The 26,542-nt window shown below is 57.5% G+C and overlaps 2 protein-coding genes across 3 annotated transcripts in view; both read left to right on the top strand.

Moving 5' to 3' along the window:
• The first annotated feature begins 848 nt into the window (after positions 1-848).
• DDT (D-dopachrome tautomerase) lies at positions 849-2,634 on the top strand. Its single transcript, XM_080650444.1, has 3 exons — positions 849-1,477; positions 1,788-1,963; positions 2,371-2,634. Exons 1-3 carry the CDS (start codon positions 1,370-1,372, stop codon positions 2,441-2,443), a joined length of 357 nt encoding a protein of 118 aa, XP_080506570.1. The 5' UTR covers positions 849-1,369; the 3' UTR covers positions 2,444-2,634.
• Positions 2,635-4,650: 2,016 nt separating this feature from the next.
• Positions 4,651-26,542, top strand: part of CABIN1 (calcineurin binding protein 1) — an 80,475-nt gene continuing 58,583 nt past the window's right edge. For both annotated transcript variants that reach the window (XM_080650108.1, XM_080650107.1), the window contains exons 1-16: positions 4,651-5,061; positions 8,018-8,080; positions 9,273-9,365; positions 9,619-9,732; positions 11,139-11,273; positions 12,111-12,291; positions 13,431-13,560; positions 14,863-15,012; positions 16,966-17,252; positions 18,497-18,665; positions 19,133-19,269; positions 20,472-20,689; positions 21,712-21,790; positions 22,178-22,368; positions 23,466-23,618; positions 24,311-24,505. In XM_080650108.1, the coding sequence (XP_080506234.1) occupies positions 8,078-8,080; positions 9,273-9,365; positions 9,619-9,732; positions 11,139-11,273; positions 12,111-12,291; positions 13,431-13,560; positions 14,863-15,012; positions 16,966-17,252; positions 18,497-18,665; positions 19,133-19,269; positions 20,472-20,689; positions 21,712-21,790; positions 22,178-22,368; positions 23,466-23,618; positions 24,311-24,505 (2,235 nt within the window). In that variant the 5' untranslated portion in view covers positions 4,651-5,061; positions 8,018-8,077. The remainder of the gene's footprint in view (positions 5,062-8,017; positions 8,081-9,272; positions 9,366-9,618; positions 9,733-11,138; positions 11,274-12,110; positions 12,292-13,430; positions 13,561-14,862; positions 15,013-16,965; positions 17,253-18,496; positions 18,666-19,132; positions 19,270-20,471; positions 20,690-21,711; positions 21,791-22,177; positions 22,369-23,465; positions 23,619-24,310; positions 24,506-26,542) is intronic.

The raw sequence follows: 26,542 nt of genomic DNA, 5'->3' as shown, positions 1-26,542 counted from the left end.
CTCCTGCACCACCCCCTACTGGGGATGTGCCCGCAACCAATGTACATGCCCTTGACCGGAATCGAACCTGCGACCTTTCAGTCTGCAGGCCGACGCTCTATCCATTGAGCCACACCGGTCAGGGCAGATTTCCATGTTTTAAAGAACACCTTCTGTCTTGCCTATGAAACATGAGGCACCGCAGCCCTGGCCAGTGTTGCTTGGTTGGTTGGAGCTTTGTCCCAGCTTCCATTCCCAGTCAGGGCACATGCCCAGGTTGTGGGTCCCGTTCCTGGTCAGGTGCGTGCGGGAGGCAACCAATGTTTCCCGCGCACACTGATATTTCTCTCTAAAAAAGCATGTCGTCGGGTGAGAATTAAGAAGAGTGAGGTACCATGAACAGTGCCGGTATTTCTCCTGGGACCTGGCTCCCATCCCCTGCGGGACGGTTCCTCACTGAGGCAAAGCTGCTACGGGCGCACGAGGACACACTGACAGATGTCCGGGCCAGGCAGGAATACCCTGGACCTGAGCCTCTTGGCCCAGCCCCACGTGTCACCCACACGTGTCACCCACACGTGTCACCAGGGCTCCTGATCCAGAGCAGCGCAGGTTCTCATACTGAGCATGAAGTTGCCTAACTTTGAAGTGGTGGCAATGCATTACAAATTTTTCAATTCTCAACGTTATCAGGGTTGATCCTGGGGAAGGCCCCCACAGGTGTGTGTATGGGGAGGGGGGATGTGGGGGTGCTCAGCCCTCCATCTACTAATAAATGGTAGAGATGCATTTACTAATGGCAGAACGGCAGCTCTGGAAAATCACCGGAAACGGAAAGAGGAGGCCAGGGGGGCGGGGCTGGGGGCGGTGGGCTGGGCCATGATTCTGCCAATGACTCTGGCAGCGCCGTGACACCGGAGGGGCCGGGCAATAGGACCTCCGGAGCCCAGGCTGCTTGGCGCAGTGGATGACCCTCCACTGTGAACCTGAGGTCACGGTGGGACTCGCGGTCAGGGCACACACCCGGGTGCGGGCTCGATCCCCAGCAGAGCCCGTGCAGGAGGCAGCCGATCCAGGACTCCCTCTCATCATTGATGTTTCTCTCCCTCTCCCTCTCCCTTCCTCTCTGACATCAAGGGGACCAACATTTCAAAAAAAATATTTTAAAAAAGGACTTCCGGAAAGCTGGGCCAGAGTCCACAAAGGTTTTCTGCTGAGGCGGGCGGTGCAGCCCAGGCAGCCAATCGGGAGGCGCTGCGTGCCCGCAGAGCCAGTGAGGAGCCCGCTTTCCGGCGCCCCGCCCCCGCCGCCCCGTGGGGGGTCTCGGGAGCACCCCTCGGGCTGCTAAGCCTCTCTCCGCCGGCGCAGCGCGCTCGTCCTCCCGCTCGTCATGCCCTTCGTGGAGCTGGACACCAACCTGCCCGCTGCCCGCGTGCCCGCGGGGCTGGAGAAGCGGCTCTGCGCAGCCACCGCCGCCATCCTGGGCAAACCCGAGGACGTGAGCGTGGGCCGGGGAGCCCGGGCCGGGCGAGCTCCCCGGGGCTGGGGTCGCGCTCCCTCCACGCCCCGACTCCCCCATAGTGACTCCGCCTCCCAGGGACCCCCACCGAGCGCCGACTTCTCGTTCTCCACGACCTCGCGCCTCCCACCCCCTCCCCGCCCCGTCTGCTCAGGATCGCCTTCCCCAGCCATGACACCGACGTGACCTCCGAGGACCTCGGCCCAAACCCCCAGCCCTGACCCCGCGGGATGCTCCGCGCGAGCCTGGCCCGCGCCGGCTTCAGGAGAAACTCTCGTGTCCCCCGCAGCGCGTGAATGCGACGGTGCGGCCCGGCCTGGGCATGGCGGTGGGCGGCTCGGCCGATCCCTGCGCGCAGCTGACGGTCTCCTCCATCGGAGTGGTGGGCACGGCGGAGCAGAACCGGGACCACAGCGCCCGTTTCTTCGAGTTCCTCACTAAGGAGCTGCAGCTGGGCCAGGACCGGTGCGTAGAGGCCGGGAGCGGGCACACTCGAGTCTGCTGCGCCACCAGGGGGCTGTGACCCACGTCAGGGCCCCTCCTAAAGGGGTGGGAGGGGGGACAAGCAAATGCCTCACCTTGCCCAGAAAGGTGTAGCGTCTGGGGCTCCCGGTGTGGGCCCACCTTTGGAGCGTAAGGGGAACGGAAGTTCTGGCTGAGTGAGTTCTGGGTGAGCCAGCTGCCCTGCAGCCACCATCCCGCCCCTGACATGCCCACCGCCCCGTTGGAGGGAGAACATAATGGGGCGAGCAGCTAGCAGCATCTGCCTGGTGGGCTAGGGCAGCCTGGCCGGGGACCCCGTGGTGGGATTGCCTGGCGAGGGGGGCCTTGGCCAAGGAGCTGCTGACATCTCTTTTCTCTGTCCCCTGAAGGATACTTATCCGCTTTTTCCCCCTGGAGCCCTGGCAGATTGGCAAGAAAGGGACGGTTATGACATTTTTGTGATTGGCACAGAGTGCATCCAGGGCATCTGTGAGCTGGCCACCACTTCCGGAGAGGTCTCCTGGCAGGAGGGAGGGCCTGGTGGATACCAGCTTCCGGCACCCCCGCCTGCAGATATGCCTGTGACCTCACAATCCTCTTCTTCCCCATCCTCATGCCAAATAAATGAAGAGAGCTTCGTCTTTCAAACATGACTTCCTTTCCTGAGCAAGGCATTCTGTTCACCCCGGGCCGTGGGGTTGGCTTGTGAGGTGGGGTGGTTCCTACCTTCAGGGTTGCTGCTTCATGGGTTGCACTTAGGCTGCTCAATTGGAAGATGGGCCCTGGCCGGTGTGGCTCAGTGGATAGAGCGTCCGCCTGCGGACTGAAGGGTTCCCAGTTCCATTCTGGTCAAGGGCACATACCTGGTTGCTGGCTCCATCCCCAGTAGGGGGCGTGCAGGAGGCAGCCGATCAATGATTCTCATCATTGATGTTTCTCTACCTCTTCCTTCCTTTCTGAAATCTATCTATCTATCTATCTATCTATCTATCTATCTATCTATCTAATCTATCTATCTAGAGCTTGGAGTTCCTTCCCTTAGCAACCTACCTGTCCAGCTGTTTCTGTTCCTTCTACCTGCACGGGTATCTTGCTTCCCAGATGGGTTCCGGGAACACAGGTTGAGTGTGAATGAATGAGTGAAGTGCCCAAGGAGGGGTTCAGGCCTATCCCTTGTCAGGACCATAAGGCTGAAACAGCAGCCTCCTATCTGGCCTCTCCACCTTAAATCTCTTAGCACCACTCTGGTGAGAGAGATGTCATCGTTTTCTGCAGGGGGTGGGGTGGGGGGAGTGGGACTGGCTCCTCCTTCTCTAGCAAGAACGCATAGCCCTTCCAGGTTTGGCTCAGTGGATAGAGCATTGACCTGCGGACTAAAGGGTACCAGGTTCAACCGGATTGCTGGCTGGATCCCCAGTGGGGGGCGTGCAGGGAGGCAGCCAATCCATGATTCTCATTGTTTCTCTCTCCCTCCTTTCCTCTCTGAAATTAATTTTAAAAAATGCATAAATAAGTGGAACAACAAAGGGATGTTTCTGCTCTCTAAACTCAATAAAGAAATTTTTAAAGAAGGTTGGTGACTTCATTATTTTTGTAAATCCTGGATATCGGTAAAACTTTATTGTACCGAACCGACGCTGAATTCTTCCTGATTTTACTGTCTCTGGGTGTCAGAGAGAAAGCCTAGCGTTCATTCCTGTGTAAGTCATTCTTGCTGGACTCCGGGAGCTGTGCATTTCAGCCAGTGTGGAGCCCTCCCCAACACGCTTAGCTCCCAAGAGAGGCGCCTCTCCCAGCCCGAGACCTTGTCAGATGCCCTTCCACCCGGACCCTCTTTGGGGCTCTGAAATTCTGTGCCTCCCTCCCTGGCTGTTTGTTTCTTGTTTGTTTTTTTTTCCTTTAGTTTCAATAGTTGATTGTATCTATTTTGGGGGCTTCCGCTCCTTTTCAGAAGAGATGACAGGTAAGGGGAATGCTGTTCCTCCCCTGGTTCCTTCTTAAGTGTTCCAAGTTTCCGTTGCTTTCATTTAAAAAAAAAAAAAAAAATATATATATATATATATATATATATATATATATATAAATATATATATATATATTTGAGGCGGGGCAGGGGGAGAGAGAGAGAAACATCAACGATGAGAGAAGCATGGATCCGCTGCCTCCTGCACACTTTCTACCGGGTCCGAGCCCGCAACCCGGGCCTGTGCCGTGGCCGGGAATCGAACCGGGAGCTCCTGGTTTATAGGTCGGCGCTCCGCCGCGGAGCCACACCAGCTGGGCTCCGTTGCCTTCAGAACACCCGCCCCAGGTTGTAACAATAACATCTCCCGTCACTTAGCGACCGCTGGGGCCAGGCACCGAACTCGGTGCCTTGCAAGTTTTTGCAAGTGGTGGCGCCGAGAGTCCCACCGCGAGCTGACGCTCCAAGCCTCCGACCCGAGAGCCGAGCACGGCGCTCAGGCCCGGCCGCCACCGAGCGCCCAGGGGCTGCGAGCGGCACCCAGGTCCCCGGCCGGCTTTTAACCAGCCTGTCTGCAGGCGCGCGGCGCGTGCGCCCTCCTTGATTGGCTGGCGGAGCCGGCAGCGCAGCCAATGGGCGTGCGCCTTGTTGTCAGGCGCGCGACCGGCTGGCCGGCGCGGGGGTCTGGGCGGACCGGCTGTTACCGTGGAGACGCCCGGTGACTTCCCAGGCGGCGCGTTTGGGGGCGACCCCAGGGGTGGGGTGCGGCTCTCCCGAGCCGGGGGCGGGCGCGCGAACCTGAGGAGCGGCGGGCGCGGGGCCGAGGCCGGTGCGGACGCGAGGGGCTCCTGGGCAGCCCCATTGCCCACAGTGGAGGAAGCAGAGGCCGGAGCGCGGGAACGACGAGGCCGGGGGGCTCTCGGCTGCCTCGCGGGCCGTTTCACGGCTCTGACCGCCGCCCTGGGGGGGCCTCGGACGGGCTCCGGCCACGGGAGGGGTTCCCTGTGACCACAGCTGGGGCCACCATTGATTCGGCGTCTGCCGGGGGGCCAAGCCCGGCGCTAAGGAACCCCCTGACTGGCGTCCTTTCTCTTCCCATTGGCCGCAGCCCCGCGAGGTGAGTGCTGTCAGCGCCATAGACGGCGGTGGAAACTGAGGCCGGCAGTGGGGCAGCCCGACTCCGGGCTGAAAATGTGGCCTGGACTTGTGGGCGCTCGCAGGCGTCTGCACCGATGGCTTTGGGGGCCCCTTCACTCTGTGGGGCCGGGGTTACTGCAGGTCATCACCGGGGGACGGCCGGAGTCTGTGCTTGGAACCGAAATATCCCTAGAGTGGTTTCGTTGGAGGCTGGCAAACTTTGGTGGCAAATATAAAAATATCCTATCTGTCTAAATAGATTTTCCCATTCCGAGCATTTCATATAAATGGGGTCATTTACCACGTGGCCCTGGACTGGCTTCTTTCAGTGAGCTTCCTGTTTTCCTGGCTCCCCCACGTTTGTCAGCAGTTCACTCCTTTTTAATCGCCGGCTAATACTCCGTTGTTTGGATAGACCACATTTTCTTGACCTATTCATCAGTTGACGTTAGGTTTGTTTCCACTTTTCGGTTATTATGAATAATGCTGCTATTCGCATGCCCTCATTAATTATTTTTTCTTTTTAAAAATATTTTTATTGATGTCAGAGAGGACGGGAGAGAGAGAGAGAGAAACATTAGTGATGAGAGGGAATCATGGATCGGCTGCCTCCTGCACGCCCCCTACTGGGGATCGAGCTCGCAACCCGGGCCTGTGCTCTGACCGGAATCGAACCCGGACCGCCTAGGGCCTCATTAATTTTTATATTAGTGGTAGCATCTCTGACTTTGTAGTCTAGTGAATGCATCCCCGCCACTAGCTGTGGCCATTTAGGTCGCTTTCAGTGTCTTGCAGTGACAGTGCTGCAGTGCGCATGTCATGTGTATTTTCCCGTGGTTGGAGGCGCATCTTCAGGGAGTGGGATGGCTGGGTTGAAAGCTGCATATTGTCATTTTGTCAGGTTCCCCCTCCAGAGGGCTTGGACCAGGTTGCATTCCACCCACAGCGTGAGAGCGAGGCCCGCTTCCCCGCAGCCTCCCCAGCAGAGGGCGCTGCTGTCCCACTTTAATCTCCGCCCCTGTGATGGATGAGTGGTGTCCCGGTGCCGTTTAAAGTTTTATTTCTCTGGTTAATGTGTACGTTTGAACAGATCTTCATCTGTTTGAGAGAGCCAGGTGTATGTCTTTTTTGGTGCATTGTTTGCTAATATATTTTTCCCCATTTTTCTATCAGGTTTTTGTTTTTCTTCCCTCGCGGTCATTTTTTTTGCTTTTCCAAATTGTGGTAAAGTATGCCTGGCTGATGGGGCCCAGTGGTTGAGCATTGACTTATTGAACCAGAAGGTCAGGGTTCGATTCCTGGTCAGGTCAGGGCACATGCCCAGGCTTGGATCTTGGTGCCCAGTAGGGGGCGTGCAGGAGGCAGCCGGTCAATGATTCTCATCATTGATGTTTCTCTCCTCCCTTCCTCTCTCTGAAATTAGTAAAAATACATTTTAAAAAATTGCGGTAAAGTATGCTTTACTTGAAATGTGCCATTTTAACTATTTTTTAGGTGCACAGCTCCATGGAATTAAGTCCCTCCACGCTGTTGTGCCGCCACCACCACCATCCATCTCCAGAGCTTTTTTATCTTCCGAAACGAAAACTCTGTCTCCATTAAACACTGTCTCCCCATCCTTCCTGCTCCCGGCCCTTGGCAACCACCATTCTACTTTCTGTCGCTATGAATTTGCCTATTCTAAGTGCCTCATATAAATGGATTAGTATAATTTTGTGAATGGCTTATTTCACTTAACATAATGTAAGTTTCATTTATGTTGTAGCATGTGTCAGAATATGTTTTCTTTTTTTTTAATATATATATTTTTATTGATTTTTAAAAAATATATATTTTTATTGATTTAAAAAAATATATTTTTATTGATTTTTTACAGAGAGGAAGGGAGAGGGATAGAGTGTTAGAAACATCGACGAGAGAGAAACATCGATCAGCTGCCTCTTGCACACCCCCCACTGGGGATGTGCCCGCAGCCAGGGTACATGCCCTTGACCGGAATTGAACCCGGGACCCTTCAGTCCTCAGGCTGACGCTCTATCCACTGAGCCAAACCGGTTTCGGCTGTGGTATATATCTTGCAAATATTCTGCCCATTTATCAGTTGTCTTTTGACTTTTTTGATTTTTTAAAAATAGTAAAAAAAATTTCCAGTTTTATTGAGATATAATTGACATATAGCACTATGTAAGTTTAAGGCATACAGCATAGTGATTTGACTTATACTAGTATATCTATTTTATTTTTTAAAATATAATTTTACTGATTTCAGAGAGGAAGGGAGAGGGAGAGTGAGATAGAAGCATCAATGATGAGAGAGAATCATGGATGGGCTGCCTCCTGCACACCCCCCCCCCCCCCCCCCCCCCGGGGATCAAGCCCGCAACCCGGGCGTGTGACCTGACCAGGAATGGAATTGTGACCTCCTGGTTCATGGGTTGACGCTTAACCACTGAGCCCCGCCGGCCGGGGTCAGGCCCCTTGTTGGCCCTCACCTGTCGGCCACCCTGTCCTCCCTGCCATGTGTCCCTCCCTCGAGGCTAACACAAGTTCACTCTACTCAACCTTCCATGATCCCTTGGAATGAATCGTTCTTCTCCACTCCTCGATGTTGCTTGTTTCTCTTTATTTTAGTCAGCTTTTGAAAAAAACATTGTTTATAGATCCATTGCCTCTGCGGGCAGTGAGGCCTGGGACAGGAGTTGGTCTCACTCTTCTTGTTCTGGCACTTGGCGCCTTGCCTGGCAAGGGCACATGCTCAAGCTGAGGGACCGAGGGGCTCCCTGCGTGGCAGCGCACAGCCCTTCCCAGGCAGGCGGTCACCTGCCCGAGCGCCCAGAGCCGGGGAGGCCCTGTCTGGGCTGGCTCCCGGTGGGCCCCTGCATTGTGACATTGTTGGCCCTTCATGGCCCTCTCTGTCCTTTGTCCTCTCTGTCCAGGAGACTGGCGGACTGGTGCGGCCTCGCAGGTGATGGGAAGCGGCAGCTGAAGCTCCGAGCATGGTGAGGACGGGTGCTGGCTCTTCTCCTGGCGGCAGTGATCGCTGGCTTCTCCACGCCTGGGGGAGAGGGGCGTTTTCCCGAGTGGACCCCGAAGGCTGTCCCTGTGGCAGCCTTCCTCCTGGCTGTCGGTACATTCGAGGGTGTGACTGCTTGACCTTCGGTTGAAGTGGCTTGCAGGCCTCACCCTGGTTGCTAGAAAGGGCAAAGTTAACCCATTTTGTGGGACCTGTTACTCCAGTTCCCGGGTCTTCCTCTGCGTTGGGTCGTTGCTGGGTGTCCCCGGCTGCGTCCCTTTCGCAGCGGACGGTACCCAGGACACGCTCCCTCACAGATGGGTATGATCCCCCCAGACACGTTCTGGTCCTTCTGTGCCTGACCTCAAAGGGTTCACTGCGTGGGGTGCTCTGTTCACGAGAGAGAGGCAGCTGTCCCAGGGTGGTCTCACCGCAGCCCTGAAGGGCAGAGGCCGCAGGAGCCGGTCCAGGGCCCTCCCAGAGGGAGGCGGGGCATTGCTGTGTGCCTGCTTGGTCCGGTAACCACCCGTTCTTGGTGGTTGGCTGCATTTGTGAGCTGAGTTCCTGTCAGGCTTATTCATTTTATAGCTGGTCTGCAAAACACTCCGCTACGTTTTCACGTTTAGCGAGAATAGCATTTAGCAAGCATGGCCTTGAGCAGACCTTGAGACCCTTGTCCTAGCGAACACTTCTTTTTTTAAAATTTATCTTTGTTGTTGGAAGTATTACAGATGGCCCTCTAACACTTTTTTTTTTTACCAGATGATTTCTTTTATTTATTTATTTATTTATTTATTTATTTTTAAATATATTTTATTGATTTTTTTACAGAGAGGAAGGGAGAGGGATAGAGAGTTAGAAACATCGATGAGAGAGAAACATCGATCAGCTGCCTCCTGCACACCTACCACTGGGGTTGTGCCCACAACCAAGGCACATTCCCTTGACCGGAATCGAACCCGGGACCCTTCGGTCCGCAGGCCGACGCTCTATCCACTGAGCCACACCGGTCAGGGCTACCAGATGATCTCTTATCCTTTGTTGCCCACATTCTGAGGGGCCACAGCTGTCAAGGCAGAACAGGTTCGGGAGCAGAGTTGTGTTCATGGTGGGTTGTTGAAAAGACGAGCGGCGTCTCATCTAAAAGCAGCTCTTCTCTCCTTACCCTCTGCCTCTAGATTCGCATCGCGGCCCTCAACGCCAGCTCCGCGGTGGAGGATGACCAGGAGGGAAGCTTCAAAAGCCACAAGACGCAGACGAAGGAGGCCCAGGTGTGCCAGCCACGGCTCCCCTCTCGGGCGGCCCCTGCTGCTCACTGTGCAGAGGCCCCGTTTTCCGTCACCCAGCTGTGCCCTCCAGGGCCTGGGGGCGGTGCGGTCTGGGAGGCTGGCGTGTCAGGATTGCTGTCACGACAGGGGACAGCGGCAGCTAACGGGGCCTTGCCTTCAGCCCCGTTGCGTACATGTTTGGCATAAGGAAGACAGCCTCTGTCCCACTGAAAACGCCGCCTGTCTCTGTTCGCAGGAAGCAGAGGCGTTCGCCCTGTATCACAAGGCCCTGGACCTGCAAAAACACGACCAGTTTGAGGAGTCCGCCAAGGCCTACCATGAGCTGCTGGAGGCGCGCCTGCTGCGGGAGGTGAGGCGCCGGCAGGCCTCTGCACCCCCCCCCCCACCCCCCGGCTGGGGGACCTCCGTCTGCCCCTCAGCTTCCGCCTGCAGCGCGTGTGCCTGCTGGGTTGCTGTGAGGGTTGAGTGGATCCAGTGAAGCCCGTGGCGTGGTGCTTGGTGCATAGGTCAGAGCCTGGAAGTGTCCGCTGTCACTGTTCTCGTCTTCACAGCCACTCTGTCAGGGAGGCGGCGCGGCTGTGAGCCAGGCGGCAGTAGGAAATAGTGAATGAGGCTTGATTGTGAGCTTTTCCGGGTTTTTGATGGGACTCTTTTCAGAGCTCTAGGGTAGGATTCGCCAAGGGGTCTTCCTGAAGGTTCCTGGGGGCTTGCCTGTTCTGAACGTGAAGGGTGATGTGAGAACATGACCTGTCCCCAGACAAGGCCGGGACGTGGGCTTGTCCTGGAAACTGCTTGGTGCCAGCCAGTGTCCGTGTCAGGACATGTTTTGCTCGAGTCCTGTGCTCGGAGCAGAGGTTTTCTGACCAGCGGTCTCAGGAGCGGTGTTCTCTAGAGCTGTCATAACCCTTCACAGAAGCACGCTCACAGTCTTATGCTCTTTGGGCCACTCCCTTTGATACTTAGGGTGGGATTATTGTCTTTACGTTACCGCGTGTCTGGGACACCGACTTCAGAGTTCAAGTAACTGTCGTGGACCAGCGACAAGTTCCGGAGCCAGAGCTCAGCCTCTGACCTGTCCCCGTGCTCTTCCTGCTGTGGGACCTGGGGGCCGTGCAGGGTGCTGGCCGCCGGGCACCTCTGCCTGCTGTCCCCAGACACTCCCCTCACACTCTTTTTTTTTTTTTTTAAATATATTTTATTGATTTTTTACAGAGAGGAACGGAGAGGGATAGAGAGTTAGAAACATCGATGAGAGAGAAACATCGATCAGCTGCCTCCTGCACACTCCCCACTGGGGATGTGCCCGCAACCAAGTTACATGCCCTTGACCGGAATCGAACCCGGGACCTTTCAGTCTGCAGGCCGACGCTCTGTCCACTGAGCCAAACCGGTTAGGGCTCCCCTCACACTCTTGTCCCCCATCTTCACACCTGCTCTGGGGCCCACTGGCTGGCTTACTGATGCCGTAACTGTCTCTATCCAGACTGGAGCCCTCAGGCAGGCGGCGGCGGCGGGAGAGTGCCCTGTGTCTCTTGGTGCCCTGCAGGCTGCCTCGGGGTAGTCTGGCCCTTCTTCTCCGTGTGTCCCAGCGAGGGCTCCTCTGAGAACACCCGGAGCCGCGCTTTCACTCTCTGGGGGATGGCAGCGGACTGGCCCAAGGAGTGGCAGCGGCCGGCGGGGAGCCAGTGTCCTGCTCCTGCCTGCGGGCCTGAGGGCCTCGTGGCACTTGCGTTGCTCTGTCTGTTCTGTTCCCAGGCAGTCTCCTCTGGCGATGAGAAGGAAGGGTTGAAGCACCCGGGGCTGATGCTGAAGTATTCCACATACAAGAACCTGGCCCAGCTGGCCGCCCAGCGCGAGGACCTGGAGACAGCCATGGAGTTCTACCTGGAGGTGCGGCGCTGTTGGAAGTTCTTGGTGGAGGGGGAGGTTGTGGTCTTGTTGGCTGCACAGAATTTATTTATTTCTTTATTTGTTAGTCCTCTCCTGAAGATATTTGTCCATCGATTTTCAGAGAGAATGGAAGGGACAGAGGGAGGGAGGGAAGGGGGAAGAGAGGGAGGAAGAGAGAGAGAGAGAGAGAGAGAGAGAGAGAAAGAATGTGACAGAGACACATCAATTGGTTCCCTCCTACATGTGCCACGACCAGGGCTGGGGATGACCCCGCAACCACGGCATGTGCCCTTGACTGGAATGGAACCCGGGACCCTTCAGTCTGAAGGCCAACGCTCTATCCACTGAGCCACACCGGCTAGAGCGCTTATATTTTCTTTTAGTTTTACTTCTTCCACTTCTGTCAAATATGTGAGTATACAGATGTTCAGAGTGACAGAATATATCAGGAATATGTTCTGGGCCTTGCCGGTGTGGCTCAGTGGTTGAGTGTCAACCCATGAACCAAGAGGTCACCAGTTTGATTCCTAGTCAGGGCACATGCCCAGGTTATGGGCTCGATCCCTAGTAGGGGCCGTGCAGGCGGCAGTGGATCGATGATGTTTCCATCTCTCTCTCTCTCTCTCCCTCCCTCTCTCTCTAAAAACCAATGAAAACATATTTTTTAAAAAGCCTGTGTTCTGAACTCGGTAAATTGGTCCCTGTAGTGTCTCTTTGCCATGTTCCTGGGGAGTCTGCGTGGCGAGGCCGGCGCTGTGCCCCTCCCTCACCACAGGCAGCTGCTCGGTGAGAGGGCTGACCGCGGGTGTGTGCGTCCTCTGCTTGTGCCGCTCCCAGGCTGTCATGCTGGACTCCACGGACGTCAACCTCTGGTATAAGATCGGACACGTGGCCCTGAGGCTCCTCCGGGTGCCCCTGGCCCGCCATGCTTTTGAAGAGGGGCTGCGGTGCAACCCTGACCATTGGCCCTGCCTGGACAACCTCATCACTGTCCTGTACACCCTCAGCGACTATACCAGTGAGTCGGGCTGTGATCCTCTCTCCCAGGCGCTGGTGTTTTGGGGACAGCGGGGAGAGGGCGGCCTGGGTAAGAGGAAGCCCGAGGTAACCCTGCAGGTCTCCTTGCCTGACTGTCAGGGAGAACGGAGATGTTTTTGCATCTCGGCCCTATTCCGCTTGTCTTTCCTACTCAGCTGAGATTCACTGAGTGTGTGACAGTGAGCAGCATGTTCTCGGAGGTTCCCCCTCTGCTTACCCTTCTCATCCCTGACGTGCCCCTCTGTGCCAGCGCCTGGCAGCTCAGCTGGCCTTCCTGGTGCCAGAGCGCTCACTGCCTTAGCAGAGCAGCAGGGCTCCTGGGCGATCTCTGCGGACAGAGCCCCCCACTGCCTTCCCGTTGCTTCAGCTCCCCGGTCTCAGCCTTGCCCTCTGCTCTGCAGAGAACACCTGCCCTGGCCCGGACTGGCCCTGAAGCAGGCACTGGTGAAGTGCTCTGGCCTTGGGGGTCCTGGGCCTCCCAGGGGGGGGTCAGCCCCCGCTGGGTGCTCTCTGAGGCCAGAGGAGAGGGTGGCTGTCCAGGAGCGCTCTGAGCAGGGCTGGCCAGTGCGCTGCAGGCCAGTCCCAGCAGAACCCCGTTCTCCTTTTTGCTTGTGGCCCCCTCCGCTGCGGGTAGCATTGTTTTCAGAAGTACTTCCTGCCTGAGTCAGTTAAAATGGGGCCTCGTGATCGATGGCCATGCGTTTCTTCGATCCCAGAGCGGGAACGTGTTCTTTTTTTTTTTTTTTTTTTTTTTAAAACTGCACAATCTCAAAGCTAGATGAGGTGCTTTCTTTCTTTCTTTTTTTTTTTTTTTTTTTTTTTTTTTTAAATACATTTTATTGATTTTTCCACAGAGAGGAAGACAGAGGGATAGAAAGTTAGAAACATCGATGAGAGAGAGACATCGATCAGCTGCCTCCTGCACACTCCCCACTGGGGATGTGCCCGCAACCCAGGTACATGCCCTTGACCGGAATCGAACCTGGGACCCTTGAGTCCGCAGGCCGACGCTCTATCCACTGAGCCAAACCGGTTAGGGCGGGAACGTGTTCTTGATAGTACCTGGCAGGTGGCGCTTCAGGGTGCGCGTCAGCGTCCTAACTGTCTCTGTGCCTGCAGCGTGTCTGTACTTCATCTGCAAGGCGCTGGAGAAGGACTGCCGCTACAGCAAAGGGCTGGTCCTCAAGGAGAAGATATTTGAGGAGCAGCCCTGCCTCCGGAAAGACTCCCTCCGCATGTTCCTTAAATGGTGGGTCCGGCCTGTGCCTTCCTGGGCTGCACCCCCTCTTTCCCTCCCGAGTAGCTGCTGAACGTCAGGAGGCGTGCGCACCTGGTTCTCTCGGGTCCTGACTCCTGGGGGACAGGCCCCTGCACTCCTTTCCTTCATCAGCACCGGGAACCGGTGTGGCCTGCCTTGTGTGCTCTCAGCTGTGCGCCCCAGCTCAGCGCCGCCGCCTCGGCTGGCTGCTGCCTCCTCCCGGCCCCTCTCCCCGCCAGCTCCTGGCATTGCCGGCTCTGCTCTGGCCGCTTGCAGCAGCCTGATGCCACCAGGCCTCCTCAACACTCGCTTTTCCTCTTTCTGGGATTTCGCTCCTAGTGCCCACGTTCATTGTCGCAAACATACCTCTGACCTTGCACCATCCTGCCTTGCCTCCAGGGCAAAACCCATCCTCGATAGCATTGCCCAGGAGGAGAGCTGTCAGGTCCCTGGGGGGTTCGAGGCCTGGCGCCCGCGTGCTCTGTCCTGTCCCTGCACCCGGCTCCCTCTTTGCTCTCACTGAACGCTGACTTCCCACCGCTGCACGTGTTGTGCCGTCGCACCTCCTTCACGTTCCCGTTCTCAGGCCGCCTCTCCGCAGCGTGCCATGCTCTGGCTGCCTCCCTCCCTCCCTCCCGCTGCGCCAGCTCCTCCGCCTCTGGTGTTTCCTGGGCCGGGAACTCAGCGGGTGGTGGGGGGTTGTTTAGCTCAGTCTGTCCCGTGTAAGACTCTCTGGTCCACATCTGTCCTCCGGGGCCTGACCTTTGGAGAGAGAGAAAGCAGGTAGGTCCTTAGCCAGGTGGCTCTGTGCTGGAGCCCTGATGGGAGGCGTCAAGACGGTCTGGGCGGGAGGGCCGGTCCTGCTGGGCCACCGCAGGCAGAGGTGTGTCTGTGGAGACACCATAGACTGGCGAGCGTGGCTGGCTGATGACTTCCTGTTGGGATGGGCAGGATGGTCTAGTTAAATTCTTTAAAAATAATTAAAGAGCAAGATTTGGTTTTCCTGCGGCTTTTCTGACATCACTCTGATACTGTTAATGCATATTAAAACCCTTTGCTCAATTTCAAATTGCAGCAGGAACAAAGGGTATTAGTCACGTCTAGTGTGTGTGGGCACTCAGAATGCTAATTACTGCCCTCAGAGGCCAGACTCAAGTGGTTATTTTATTTGTAGGAAGAATTAATATGGATTAAAGGGTGTTCACTTAGCCGCGTCCCTGCCTGTGAAATGTCAGCTTCGGCGCTGGTGTGTAACATTGAAATTTCTCCCTGTCTTATATGCTGTGCTATTAGTGACATGTCGATCCACGATGTGTCGGTGAGCGCGGCAGAGACACAGGCCATCGTGGATGAGGCCCTGGGGCTGCGCAAGAAGAGGCAGGCGCTGACGGTGCGGGAGGAGGAGCCGGACCTGAAGCTCGTGCGGCCCATCCCCTTTCTCACGTAGGTGGTTTGTGCCTCTGGGATGCTGGGTCGGCCGGTGGGCCCTGCACACAGTGAGAGTCTGACTCCAGGCGGTGGCGTGGGTGGAGCTGGGGCACATTGACAGACGGCTGGAGGCGTGTAGACTACTTTTTGACCCATAAGAAGTAGTGGGGCCTCTCCAGGAGGCCCAGTCTAAGTCCCTCTTTGCTGTTGCCATTCTTTTTTTTTTTTTAATATATTTTTACTAGAGGCCTGGTGCATGGATTCGTGCACCGGTGGGGTCCCTCTGGCTGGCCTGTGGGGATGGGGATCCGGCTGAAACCGGCTCTCCAACATCCCCCGAGGGGTCCCGGGTTGCGAGAGGGCAGTTCTCAGGTGACGCACCCCGGAATCGGGCTTCCTCCTCCCCGGTTCTGGTGTTTCACCCGAGAACCGCAGCTGCCAAGGCACTGCAGCTCGGCAGCTCCTGCATTGAGCGTCTGCCCCCTGGTGGTCATTGTGCATCATAGTTACAGGTTGGACGGTCGCTTAGGCTTTTATATATATAGATAGATTTCAGAGAGGAAGGGAGAGGGAGAGAGAGATAGAAACATCAGTGATGAGAGAGAATCATTGATTGGCTGCCTCCTGCTCTCCCCCTACTGGGGATGGAGCCCACAACCCAGGCATGTGCCCTTGGCTGGAATCGAACCTGGGACCCTTCAGTTCGCAGGCCGATGCTCTAGAGCATGGGAAGCCATTCAGGGGTGATGGATGGATGGATAGATATAGCATGTCATTCCCCCTCACACCAACACACAACACAACAGAGAACACAGTAACAGCACACAACATAGCACAGCACCCCCATAGCACACAGCGACACATCACGTGCACCCCATGGCGCACAGCGACACATCACGCACACCCCATGGCGCACAGTGACACGTCACGCACACCCCATGGCGCACAGCGACACATCACGCACACCCCATGGCGCACAGTGACACGTCACGCACACCCCATGGCGCACAGTGACACGTCACGCACACCCCATGGCGCACAGTGACACGTCACGCACACCCCATGGCGCACAGCGACGCGTCACGCACACCCCATGGCGCACAGCGACGCGTCACGCACACCCCATGGCGCACAGCGACGCGTCACGCACACCCCATGGCGCACAGCGACGCGTCACGCACACCCCATGGCGCACAGCGACGCGTCACGCACACCCCATGGCGCACAGCGACGCGTCACGCACACCCCATGGCGCACAGCGACGCGTCACGCACACCCCATGGCGCACAGCGACGCGTCACGCACACCCCATGGCGCACAGCGACGCGTCACGCACACCCCATGGCGCACAGCGACGCGTCACGCACACCCCATGGCGCACAACGACGCGTCACGCACACCCCATGGCGCACAACGACGCGTCACGCACACCCCGTAGCGCACAGCGACACATCACGCACACCCCGTAGTGCACCGTAAAACCAGTGGTCTTGGTTTGCTCTCCAGCTGCTCTGACCCACATGGGACACGCTGAGATGCTGCTCCCTAAGGGCCCATTTAGCTCCTCAGACCAGGTCCTTGTTAGCAGTCCTCTTCCCCCCAAAAAATACCCCAGATGGTGCAGCAGAGAACTCACAGATGTTTTAAAGATCTGACTTGTGGGGAAGGACCTTTTCAGGTGAGTCAGTGAGTCTGAAGGTGCCTGAGGCTGAGGTGCTACAGGGCTCCTGATGGGGTGAGGTGGGGGGGGGGGGTTGCTAGGCCCTGCCCCTGTCCCCGCTGCTCCCCTTCAGCTGTGTTAGACTCAAGATTTTGTCAGTAATGACAGTAAAACCACGACAGCTCTCCCTGCCCTTGGGGCGGTCGCAGCCCTGGGGCCACCTCTGCCGCCTCTCCGAGGCCAGCTGGCCCTGCGCTCAGAGCGCCTGGGAGACGGCGCTGACCGCTGCGCTGACCGTGTCTCTGCAGCTGGAAGTGCCTGGGCGAGAGCCTGCTGGCCATGTACAACCACCTCACCACCTGCGAGCCGCCGCGGCCCAGCCTCGGCAAGCGGGTGGACCTGTCTGACTACCAGGACCCCAGCCAGCCCCCAGTGCCCGCGGCCGCGGCGGCGCCTGTCAGCGTGGGCCAGCCCAGCCCCGTCAGCGCCAGCTCCTCCGTGGCCGTCGCGGAGCCTGCGCTCTCCTGCTCCCCTGTGGCCGCAGCCAGCTTCCCGCTGCACAGCCCCAGCCTGCTGGAGTCCGGTGTCCCCCTGGGTGAGCACCCCCCGGGGCTGGCTTCTGGGGAGGCCCAGTTTGCTGGGCAGGAAGGATCTTGGGCTGTTTGGGTCTCTCAGAGGGACAGGTGCTGCTCATCCCCCTGGTCTGAGGTTTAAGCAGGAGGCCCTGGACCCCAGGGGAGTCTCCGCCTGCTCTGGGGCTGCTCCTCGGGCCCCCTTCTCGGGCCCCCTCCTCAGGGGCCGCTCAGTAACGAAGCCCCTCAGGGACGGCCGGGGCTGAGGATGCAGCTCCCGGGCCCTCGGCACCCGGCCTGTCCCGGCAGAAAGGCCGCTCTTCCTGCTCGTGCTGTGAGCCGGCAGGTCCCTCCGCTGGTTCGGCTCCGTTGCTGGCCAGGCTGCACAGCGCTCAGCACGGCCGCACCAGCAGTCCGAGTTCTTCGGCCTGAACGAACAGTCAGCAAGGTCCCACCACGTGTGCTAGAATCGCTTTGGATGGTCTACCAATTTTTAAAAAAAATATATTTTATTGATTTTTTACAGAGAGGAAGGGAGAGGGATAGAGAGTTAGAAACATCGATGAGAGAGAAACATTGATCAGCTGCCTCCTGCACACTCCCCACGGGGATGTGCCCGCAACCAAAGTACATGCCCTTGACTGGAATCGAACCTGGGACCCTTCAGTCCGCAGGCTGACGCTCTATCCACTGAGCCACACCGGTTAGGGCAAGGTCTACCAATTTTTATTGCCATTGAAATTGTAAGACATTTCAGACAGAAACTCGCAGGCCTTTTCTTGATTTTCTGTGTCACACAAAAAAGCTTCTGAATGAACACACATGGAGTTGTTTCTACCTTTTTAACTCAGTCACACGGGACTCCTCTGCTTTCTGTGGAATTCACGGGATTCTTTCCCTCGCATCATAGCATCAGGTGCTCAGGCTGGACAGTGGGTGGAGTCAGTGTGCCTGCTACTTGCTCTAACCCATCCCAGCTGGTCCGCGAGGCCGCAGAGGCCCCTGCAGCCATCCGGCGTGAGGGTGGGGGCGGGGAACGCCTGGCTGGAGACCGTGTTCCGTAGCACGGAGAGTAGCCTTGAGATCTGGCTGTGGGCCCTGCGACTTTGAGAAGGTGTGGGGTTAGACAGTTTGGGGGTTTGAAAGTGACCTTGCTCAGGACGTTGAGGACGATGCAGATGAAGCCTGCGGGCAGAGACTGAGAGACTCGCCCTGTGTGCGCCGTCAGTCCTCTGCCCCGGGTGACGGCACTGCGCTCTCTGTGCAGGCGACCTGTCTGCCGGAGATAAAGCCAGGAAGGGCGTGAAGCGGAAGAAAATCTCGGAGGAGAACGGGGAGACAGCGAAGCGGCGGTCCGCCCGCGTCCGGAACACCAAGTGCAAAAAGGAGGAGAAAGTAGACTTCCAGGAGCTTCTGCTCAAGTTCCTGCCGCCCAGGTATAGTCCCACCTTCTCGCATTTGCAGACACCCCAGCTTCGGCCTGCCCCGCCCGTGTTTCTCCTCCACTGCGGCCGCTCCGGCACCTGTTTTCCCGTAACACCCGTGCCAGTGGCCAAAGCACGGCTCTCCCTGGATTGGGCTCCGTGGTCCTTGTTCTCCTGCCTTGGAGCTTCGTGAGGGCAGGGACCAGGACTTGCGCATCTTTTAGAAGGCCAGGCACTTCCGGGCCCTCAGAGATGCGTGGCTTCCGGAGCTGGAGGCGACGCACTCGGGTCCCCGTGCACTCACACCCGCTTTCGGGGGCCGGGGCTGCTGCGTCTGCTTGGCCCGCCCTCCAGGGTCGGCATGCACGCTCTCCCCCGCCCCTCAGAAGCCTTCCTGACTCTGCCAGGGGAACGAGGTGAACAGCAAGCATTCAGGGGCAGATGTGTGCGTGGCTTCTGTGACTGGGTGTGTCCTGCAGGCTGAGGAAGCTGGACCCCGAGGAGGAAGACGACCCCTTCCACAGCTACGAGGTGCAGTCGGAAGCCAAGCTGGAGAGCTGCCCGAGCTCGGGGCCTCAGAGGCTGTCCTTCGACGCGGCCACGTTCATGGAATCTGGTAGGAGGGCTGTGATCATGTCCCGTGGGGATCGTCCTCCTCCACCCTCGAGCCTGTCCGGTTTCTCCTGGGAGAATGCATCTGGTGTGGTTTAAAGTGTGGCCAAGGGGCTGCCTGGACTGGTCTGGGCCTGAGCTCCATGGCAGCTGGGAGGTCTGTCCTTGCTCACACTCGACTGCTTCCTGCAGGGCGTGGGCTTCAGGCCAAACCAGGGCGGGCTCTGTGGCCAGTCTACCCGACCCCGCTCTGGAGGGCACGTGGTGCCAGGCACCAGGCTCTGTATTTTCTGTGCGCAGTCTCGCGAGTGTGCATGGCAGCACCTGGAGGCCAGCCCTTTAGTGCCCATCTCAGACCTGGAGGTTCAGAGAGGTCATCCCTTTAGTGCCCGTCTCAGACCTGGAGGTTCAGAGAAGCCAGCCCTTTAGTGCCCGTCTCAGACCTGGGGGTTCAGAGAGGCCAGCCCTTTAGTGCCCGTCTCAGACCTGGAGGTTCAGAGAGGCCAGCCCTTTAGTGCCCGTCTCAGACCTGGGGGTTCAGAGAGGTCATCCCTTTAGTGCCCGTCTCAGACCTGGAGGTTCAGAGTGCCCATCTCAGACCTGGAGGTTCAGAGTGCCCATCTCAGACCTGGAGGTTCAGAGTGCCCATCTCAGACCTGGAGGTTCAGAGTGCCCATCTCAGACCTGGAGGTTCAGAGTGCCCATCTCAGACCTGGAGGTTCAGAGTGCCCATCTCAGACCTGGGGGTTCAGAGTGCCCATCTCAGACCTGGGGGTTCAGAGTGCCCATCTCAGACCTGGGGGTTCAGAGTGCCCATCTCAGACCTGGGGGTTCAGAGTGCCCATCTCAGACCTGGAGGTTCAGAGTGCCCATCTCAGACCTGGGGGTTCAGAGTGCCCATCTCAGACCTGGAGGTTCAGAGCGGCCAGCCCTTTAGTGCCCGTCTCAGACCTGGAGGTTCAGAGTGCCCGTCTCAGACCTGGAGGTTCAGAGAGGCCAGCCCTTTAGTGCCCGTCTCAGACCTGGAGGTTCAGAGAGGCCTGCTCGGCCGCCGAGGGCTGGAGCCAGGGATGGGGCCCCTGTGGTGGGGCACACGGGCTCTCTTCTGCTCCCCCCGCCCCTGCCCACCTCCTCTCTTCCAAAGAAAATGGGAGACCCTGGCACAGAAGGGCCTTTAGTCAAGCAGGTTGTCCCCCTCCCCGGCAGAGCGGCAGGACGTGCACACATTCCTGCTGGAGAACTTGACCAACGGGGGCATCTTGGAGCTGATGATGCGCTACCTGAAGGCCATGGGCCACAAGTTCCTGCTGAGGTGGCCCCCCGGGCTGGCGGAGGTCGTGCTCAGCATCCACCACAGCTGGCGGAGGCACAGCACCAGCCTGCCCAACCCGCTGCTGCGCGACTGCAGCAACCAGCACATCAAGGTGGGGGCCAGGCCCGTGTCAGACTGGGACCAGGGAGGGGCTCGGGGGCCTTCTGGGGGACGGGGCTGTTGCTGCGTTGAGCCTGCTGAGCTGCACTGACTTCTGGGCCTGGAACGCGGGCCCCTGGGGGTTTGAAGCAGGAAAGCATGGAACCTGGTTTGTGCCGAGAGAGATCGCTGGTGGCTGAGCGGGTGGTGGGTCTTTAGTAGTAGGGGCCACGCCATGCCGTCCACCTGCCCACAGCACTCCGTACCGCAGGCTCCTCCCCTCGGTGCCTCCCAGGGCTCAAGGGGGCCCAGCGTGTTGGCCCCGCTCCCAGTGGGGGAAGAGGCCGGATGCTGAGGAGGGGGCGCCGGAGCCTGCAGGGCCTGCCTGGCCTGGTGATCCTTCCGGCCAGGGCACTGCAGGTTGTGCAGCCTCTGCTGGCCACTTCCTTTTGTGCCTGAGAGCAGTGCTCTGACCCTGCAGACCCTTGTTGGGTTAGTCCTCACCCGAGGATATTTCCATGGATCTTTAGAGAGAGTAGAAGGGAGGGGGAGAGAGAAGCATCGATGTAAGAAAGACACATCGATTGGTTGCCCCCTGCACGGGGTCAGGGATGGAGCCTGCAATCGAGGTACGTGCCTTAACCGGAATTGAACACGCACCCTTTCAGTCCAAGAGCCAGCACTCTAACCACTGAACCAAGTTGACCAGGGCCGGCCCCGGCTCCCTTTACGGGTTGAGTGCTGCGCTGTGGACACGGCAGCTGGCCCAGCTCTGGGCAGGTGACAGAGCTGCCCGTCCGGGCTAGTCCCTCAGGACTGAAGACCGGTTTCCAGGCTCCTCCAGGTGACGCCCCGAGTAGGTCCACATGCTCCCTCTGTGTCCTGGCAGGGTGCCGTTGATGATGCTGTGCTAGATGGGAAGCGGGTAGAAGAGGGATTTTTTTAAGTCAAAGTAAATTTCAGTTTCATTTGTTCCATTCCCCACCCTTTGGCCACTCTGTGCCCGTCCCTGACCTCGTGGTGCCTGTCCCCCAGGGCATGATGCTGATGTCTCTCTGCTGCATGGAGCTGCAGCTGGACCAGTGGCTGCTGACCAAGGGCAGAAGCGCCTCGGGTAGGAGCACTGTTTCCTGTGGCGGGAGCATTTCGGACCCTTAGCGGTCAGCAGGAAGGGGCGTGGGGAGCCGAGCCCTGGGATTCAGATTGAGTCTGCGAATCTGCAGTGGGCACATTTCCTGGGTTGGCTTGTCAGGCCTGAAAGGATCCAGGGTCTCCGCCGAGAAGTGTTAGCAGCAGCTGACCACCAGAGGGAGCCACCTACCTGCTTTTCTCTTCCTTGGGATGGAAGGAAGTGAGAGCTTCGTGTTCCCAAGTTATCACGTGACCATTTCCGTGTCCCAGTAATTTCTCCAGCAGAGCGAGGGCCGAGGGAGAGCTCTGGAAGCAGAAGGGCGCCTGGACCTGCACATGAAGTTGACTTGTTCTGTCTGACTGCTTTCAGTGTCTCCTCGGAACTGCCCTGCCGCCGGTGGGGCGAATGGCAGGTTTGGGCCTGATTTCCCGGGAGCCCACTTCCTGGGGGACCTCCTGCAAATGTCATTTGCCTCGTCTCAGCGGGACCTGTTTGAGGATGGCTGGCTGGAGTTTGTGGTCCGCGTGTATTGGCTGAAGGCTCGGTTCCTGGCACTGCAGGTTGGTTCTGTGCTCGGCCGAGCGGGGAGCATGCCCTGGCACCCAGCGGGATGGAAGAGAGCTGGATGCCTCCTTGAGGACGTGCGTGTGCACGTGTGTGGCCCCTGCCCGGGCTCAGCTTGAGGAAGGGGGACCCGGTGGGGGATTTTCAGCATCGCGGGAATCCCAGCGTAGCTCCAGTCTGTAAATCACAGCACAACGGGGCCTGAAAGGGGCCTCCTGTGCCCCCCTGCAGCCCTCAGCCAAGCTTGCCTCGGGGCCTGGACCCTTTGCTGACGCTTTCCTGAGAAAGCCCGAGCGAGCGCACCGGCGGCTGCAGAGCTTTCTAGAGGGAGTCCGTTCCCGGAAAGCTGCTTTGGAGCCTGGACTGGAAGGCCAGTGACGGGCTGTTACCCAGCCCTTCGCACATGGTGGTCCCTGGTGCCCTGTGGTGGCATGAGCCACGGAGTGCATGGTCGGTTCTGGAGTTAGGACAGGCCTAGCTTGTAGTCCTGGCCCTGCATTTATTACCGTGCTTTTTAAAAAAAATAGATATTTTATTGATTTTCTACAGAGAGGAAGGGAGAGGGGGAGAGAGTTAGAAACATCGATGAGAGAGAAACATTGATCAGCTGCCTCCTGCACACCCCCCACTGGGAATGTGCCCGCAACCAAGGTACATGCCCTTGACCGGGATTGAACCTGGGACCCCTCAGTCTGCAGGCCGACGCTCTATCCACTGAGCCAAACGGGTTAGGGCATATTATCGTGCTTTTTGAACAAGATGCTCAGCCTCACTCAAGTGTCTTAAGTGTCCTTACCTGTAACATGAGGTAATGATACCTCCCCTTAGAGTTGTGATGTGAATTCGTTTGTCTATTTGTTCGTCTGTCCATCCATCCGTCCATCCGTCCATCCATCCATCCATCCATCCATCCATCCATCCCACAAATACTCCCTGAGTCCCGCTGTGCATCAGGCCCCTTCTAGGGTCTGGCAGGAATTGGGTGAAACTGCCCTGCCTGTGCCTGCAGGCTGGTGGGTCAGGGAGGTGAGGCCCTGGCATAGCAGCGAGTCCTCTCCCTTCACCCTCTGTCCTCTGCTCTTCCTTTGACCAGGGGGCCATGGAGCAGGCCCTGGAGAACTATGACATCTGCACGGAGATGCTCCAGAGCCCCGCTGCCATCCAGGCAGAGGCAGGGGCTGAGCAAGGCGACACTGTCATCCGGCTTCCCAACCTCCACAACGACTCGGTCGTTTCCCTGGCGGAGGTGCGTGGGCGCTGTCTTCACGGTGCAGAGCTGTTGGAGGGCAAGGCCAAGTGCGGCGCCCCAGCTGCTACCTCCCGGGGCCCCTGCAGGCCTCCCGGTGAGGAGAGGCTTGTGGGTAATGGGGCATGTGACCTTTGGCCCAGGGCTCCATGAGTCTGGTTTGCTGACTGGCTACAAGACTCCTCTTTTGGCAGACACTTTTCTGATCCGCTCTGGTTCTGGGGAGTTTGTTGTTGTTTTCTTGGGTTTGTTTTTTAAAGAATGGAATGCCTTGACTAGAAATAATTTTTTGTTTGTTTTGTTACCCCTCACCTGAGGATATTTTTTCTATTGAGAGAGAGTGGAGGGGAGGGAGTGGGGTTGAGAGAAAGGGAAACATCGATGCAAGAGAGACACATTGGTTGGTTGCTTCCTGCATGTGCCCTGACCAGGGCCAGGGAGCGAACCCACAGCCCAGGTACGTGCCCTTGACTGGGACTCGAACCCTTGACCCTTTGGTGTGTGGGCCGGCACTCTAACTGAGATACACCCGCCAGGGTTTCATAGAAATACTTTTGATAAAGTATTTGCCTAATGTAAATGCTGATATATTAAGGGGAGTCTGATCTTGGGTTTGATACATGCAAACACTGGCCGGGTTCAGGGAGCATGTGAGGGGTTTACCACCGCTCGGAATTCTGGGATTCTTCCAGATTGATAAGAACCTGAAGTCGCTGGAGCGGTGCCAGTCCCTGGAGGAGATTCAGCGGCTGTACGAGGCTGGCGACTACGCGGCCGTGGTGCAGCTGCTCCGGCCCACCTTGTGCACCGGTGGGTTCGACCGGGCCAAGCACCTGGAGTTCATGACGTCCGTTCCCGAGAGGCCGGCGCAGCTGCTGCTGCTGCAGGTGCGTGCTACCCTGGCCCCGCCCCATCGGACCTCCTTCGCTTGGTGTGCGTTTATTCCCCGAGGCTTTGAGGTGGCCCTTGAGAACCTACAAAAAGGGGAGTAAACACCACTAACTCGGCAGCCAGGAGGGTGCCAGTCAGCAGATACGGGAGGAAGCGGGAACTTAGGAGTGCGGGTCCCAGGGTTCATGTACGCGGCTCAGCGTGAGCCCGCACTTGACTCTGAACTCCGCACGGCAGAGGAGGACGCGTAGTCAGGACCTTAGCCATCCATCCAACCGCTTGTTCCTTTGCCTGGCTTTGGAATCACTTTAAAAGTTAACTAGTGAGTAGATAAGAGAGTGGGTAAAATATCTGTATAATGTAAAGAATCAAGATAAAACGAATACCCACGTGGTCTCGTCGTTGAAGGAAAAGAACAGCAGTGTGACGTGGAGCCCATGTGCACGCTCGGCTTCCTTACGCCTCTGCTCCTCAGGAAGTAAACCCTCCTGAGAGCTCGCGGTGCCAGGATGTGGTGGCGCTGGAATCTACACGCCCCTGTGCCTCGCTCCCCTCCCAGCGCTAGATGGGGATGATCGTTGTCCTACCTCAGACGGCTGTTGTGGGATTCTAAGAATTAGCATGTGTGGGCACCATGCCTGGCTTGTAGCAAGTGCCATGTGGGTGCCAGCTGTCATCATTGCCAGCATCCTCAGGAAGCACGGAGTCGGCCACGGAGGCTGACGGGGAAGATGATAGAAACGATGCGCTGATGGCACTGGGTGGTCCCGTGTCCTGTCCCTTACGGTTCTCACACTAACCACCCTATAGTTATTATCTTATTGGGTCCTTCCCCTTCAGTTTGGAAAGCCAGCCCAGTCTTCGCTCAGGTTTTTTTGCTCAGACTACGTGAGACATTGTAGTTACTAGGATTCACTTTCTTGAACTGGGAAGTAGATGAAGGGTGCAATTGTGGGAGCAGAGGGAGAGGCCTCTCGCTCCTGGTCAATGTGTGGAGGAGAGAGCTGGGCGGAGGGAGTCAGGCGGCCCAAGCTGAGGTCGAGGGATGAGATTCGTCCGACCTCAGTTACCATGGCAGGTGCGGGAAGAGTCCAGCGTGGCTGTGTGGGAGGGACAGCTGGGTGTACCCCGGGGCCACTGGGTGGGGAGGAAGGCAGAGGCCAGTCCTCTCTGCCTCTGGGAAAAGGCCCCAATGGCTCAGGGCCATCTTGCTCCCGCGGTCTAGAACTCCTGGAGTGGCACATGCCCGTTGGCCAGGCACCGAGCAGCCTGTGGGCTAAGGCCTGGGCCAAGCACCAGGGAAGCTCCTGCTCTTTGCAAATAAGTGAATCCTGGCTTTTGCTCAATTTCCTGTTGGTGGGAGGGGGGTTCTTATTGATTTGGAATCCTTTTTACGTATTAAAGAGACTAACCTTTTTCTCATCAAACGTCGCTAATATTTCCCCCAGTTTGATGTTTGCTTTTTAATTGTAGTTTGTGTGTTTTTTGACATACAGAAGTGTTGAAGTATGTTGTCAAATCTCTTGATGTTGTCAAATGCTCGTGATTTTGTTCATTACGCTTAGACAGCCTTTCTGAGAGTGAAAAAACATTCACCCACTCGTCCCACACACATGGATCGAGTTCCCGGTGCCTGGCAGACAGACAGGGCACTCAGCAAACGCACAGAAAGGCCCGCGTGCTTTGGTTCCTTCAGCCATGTTGGTGGTTCCCGTTTGCATTTCAGTGACTTCATCTAGCTGAGAGGGTGGGCGTCTGCGGGGACCCTCCCCGCCACGTGTGGCGGCTGTCCCTCCGCCTTTTACAGTCTTCAAGACGACTGTGTCCTTCTGACGGCTGAGCTGAGTTTTCGTCCTTGATGTTTGGGTTGCTGCTTCGTGCAGGGCCTTTTGGTCCGTCGTTCTGTTTTCTCAGCGCATTTCTGGTTTACGGGAACCCTGTTGATTTTTGCATGTTTGTTTGGAATCCGGCCACTGCACTGAATTCCTGTTATTTCTGATGGCGGTAATTTGGTCTCCTCATTTGCTGGCAGT

This window comes from Plecotus auritus (assembly GCF_963455305.1).
Source record: "Plecotus auritus genome assembly, chromosome: 13".
NCBI classification, from domain to species: domain Eukaryota; kingdom Metazoa; phylum Chordata; class Mammalia; order Chiroptera; family Vespertilionidae; genus Plecotus; species Plecotus auritus.
This window is presented reverse-complemented; position numbering and strand designations above follow the sequence as displayed.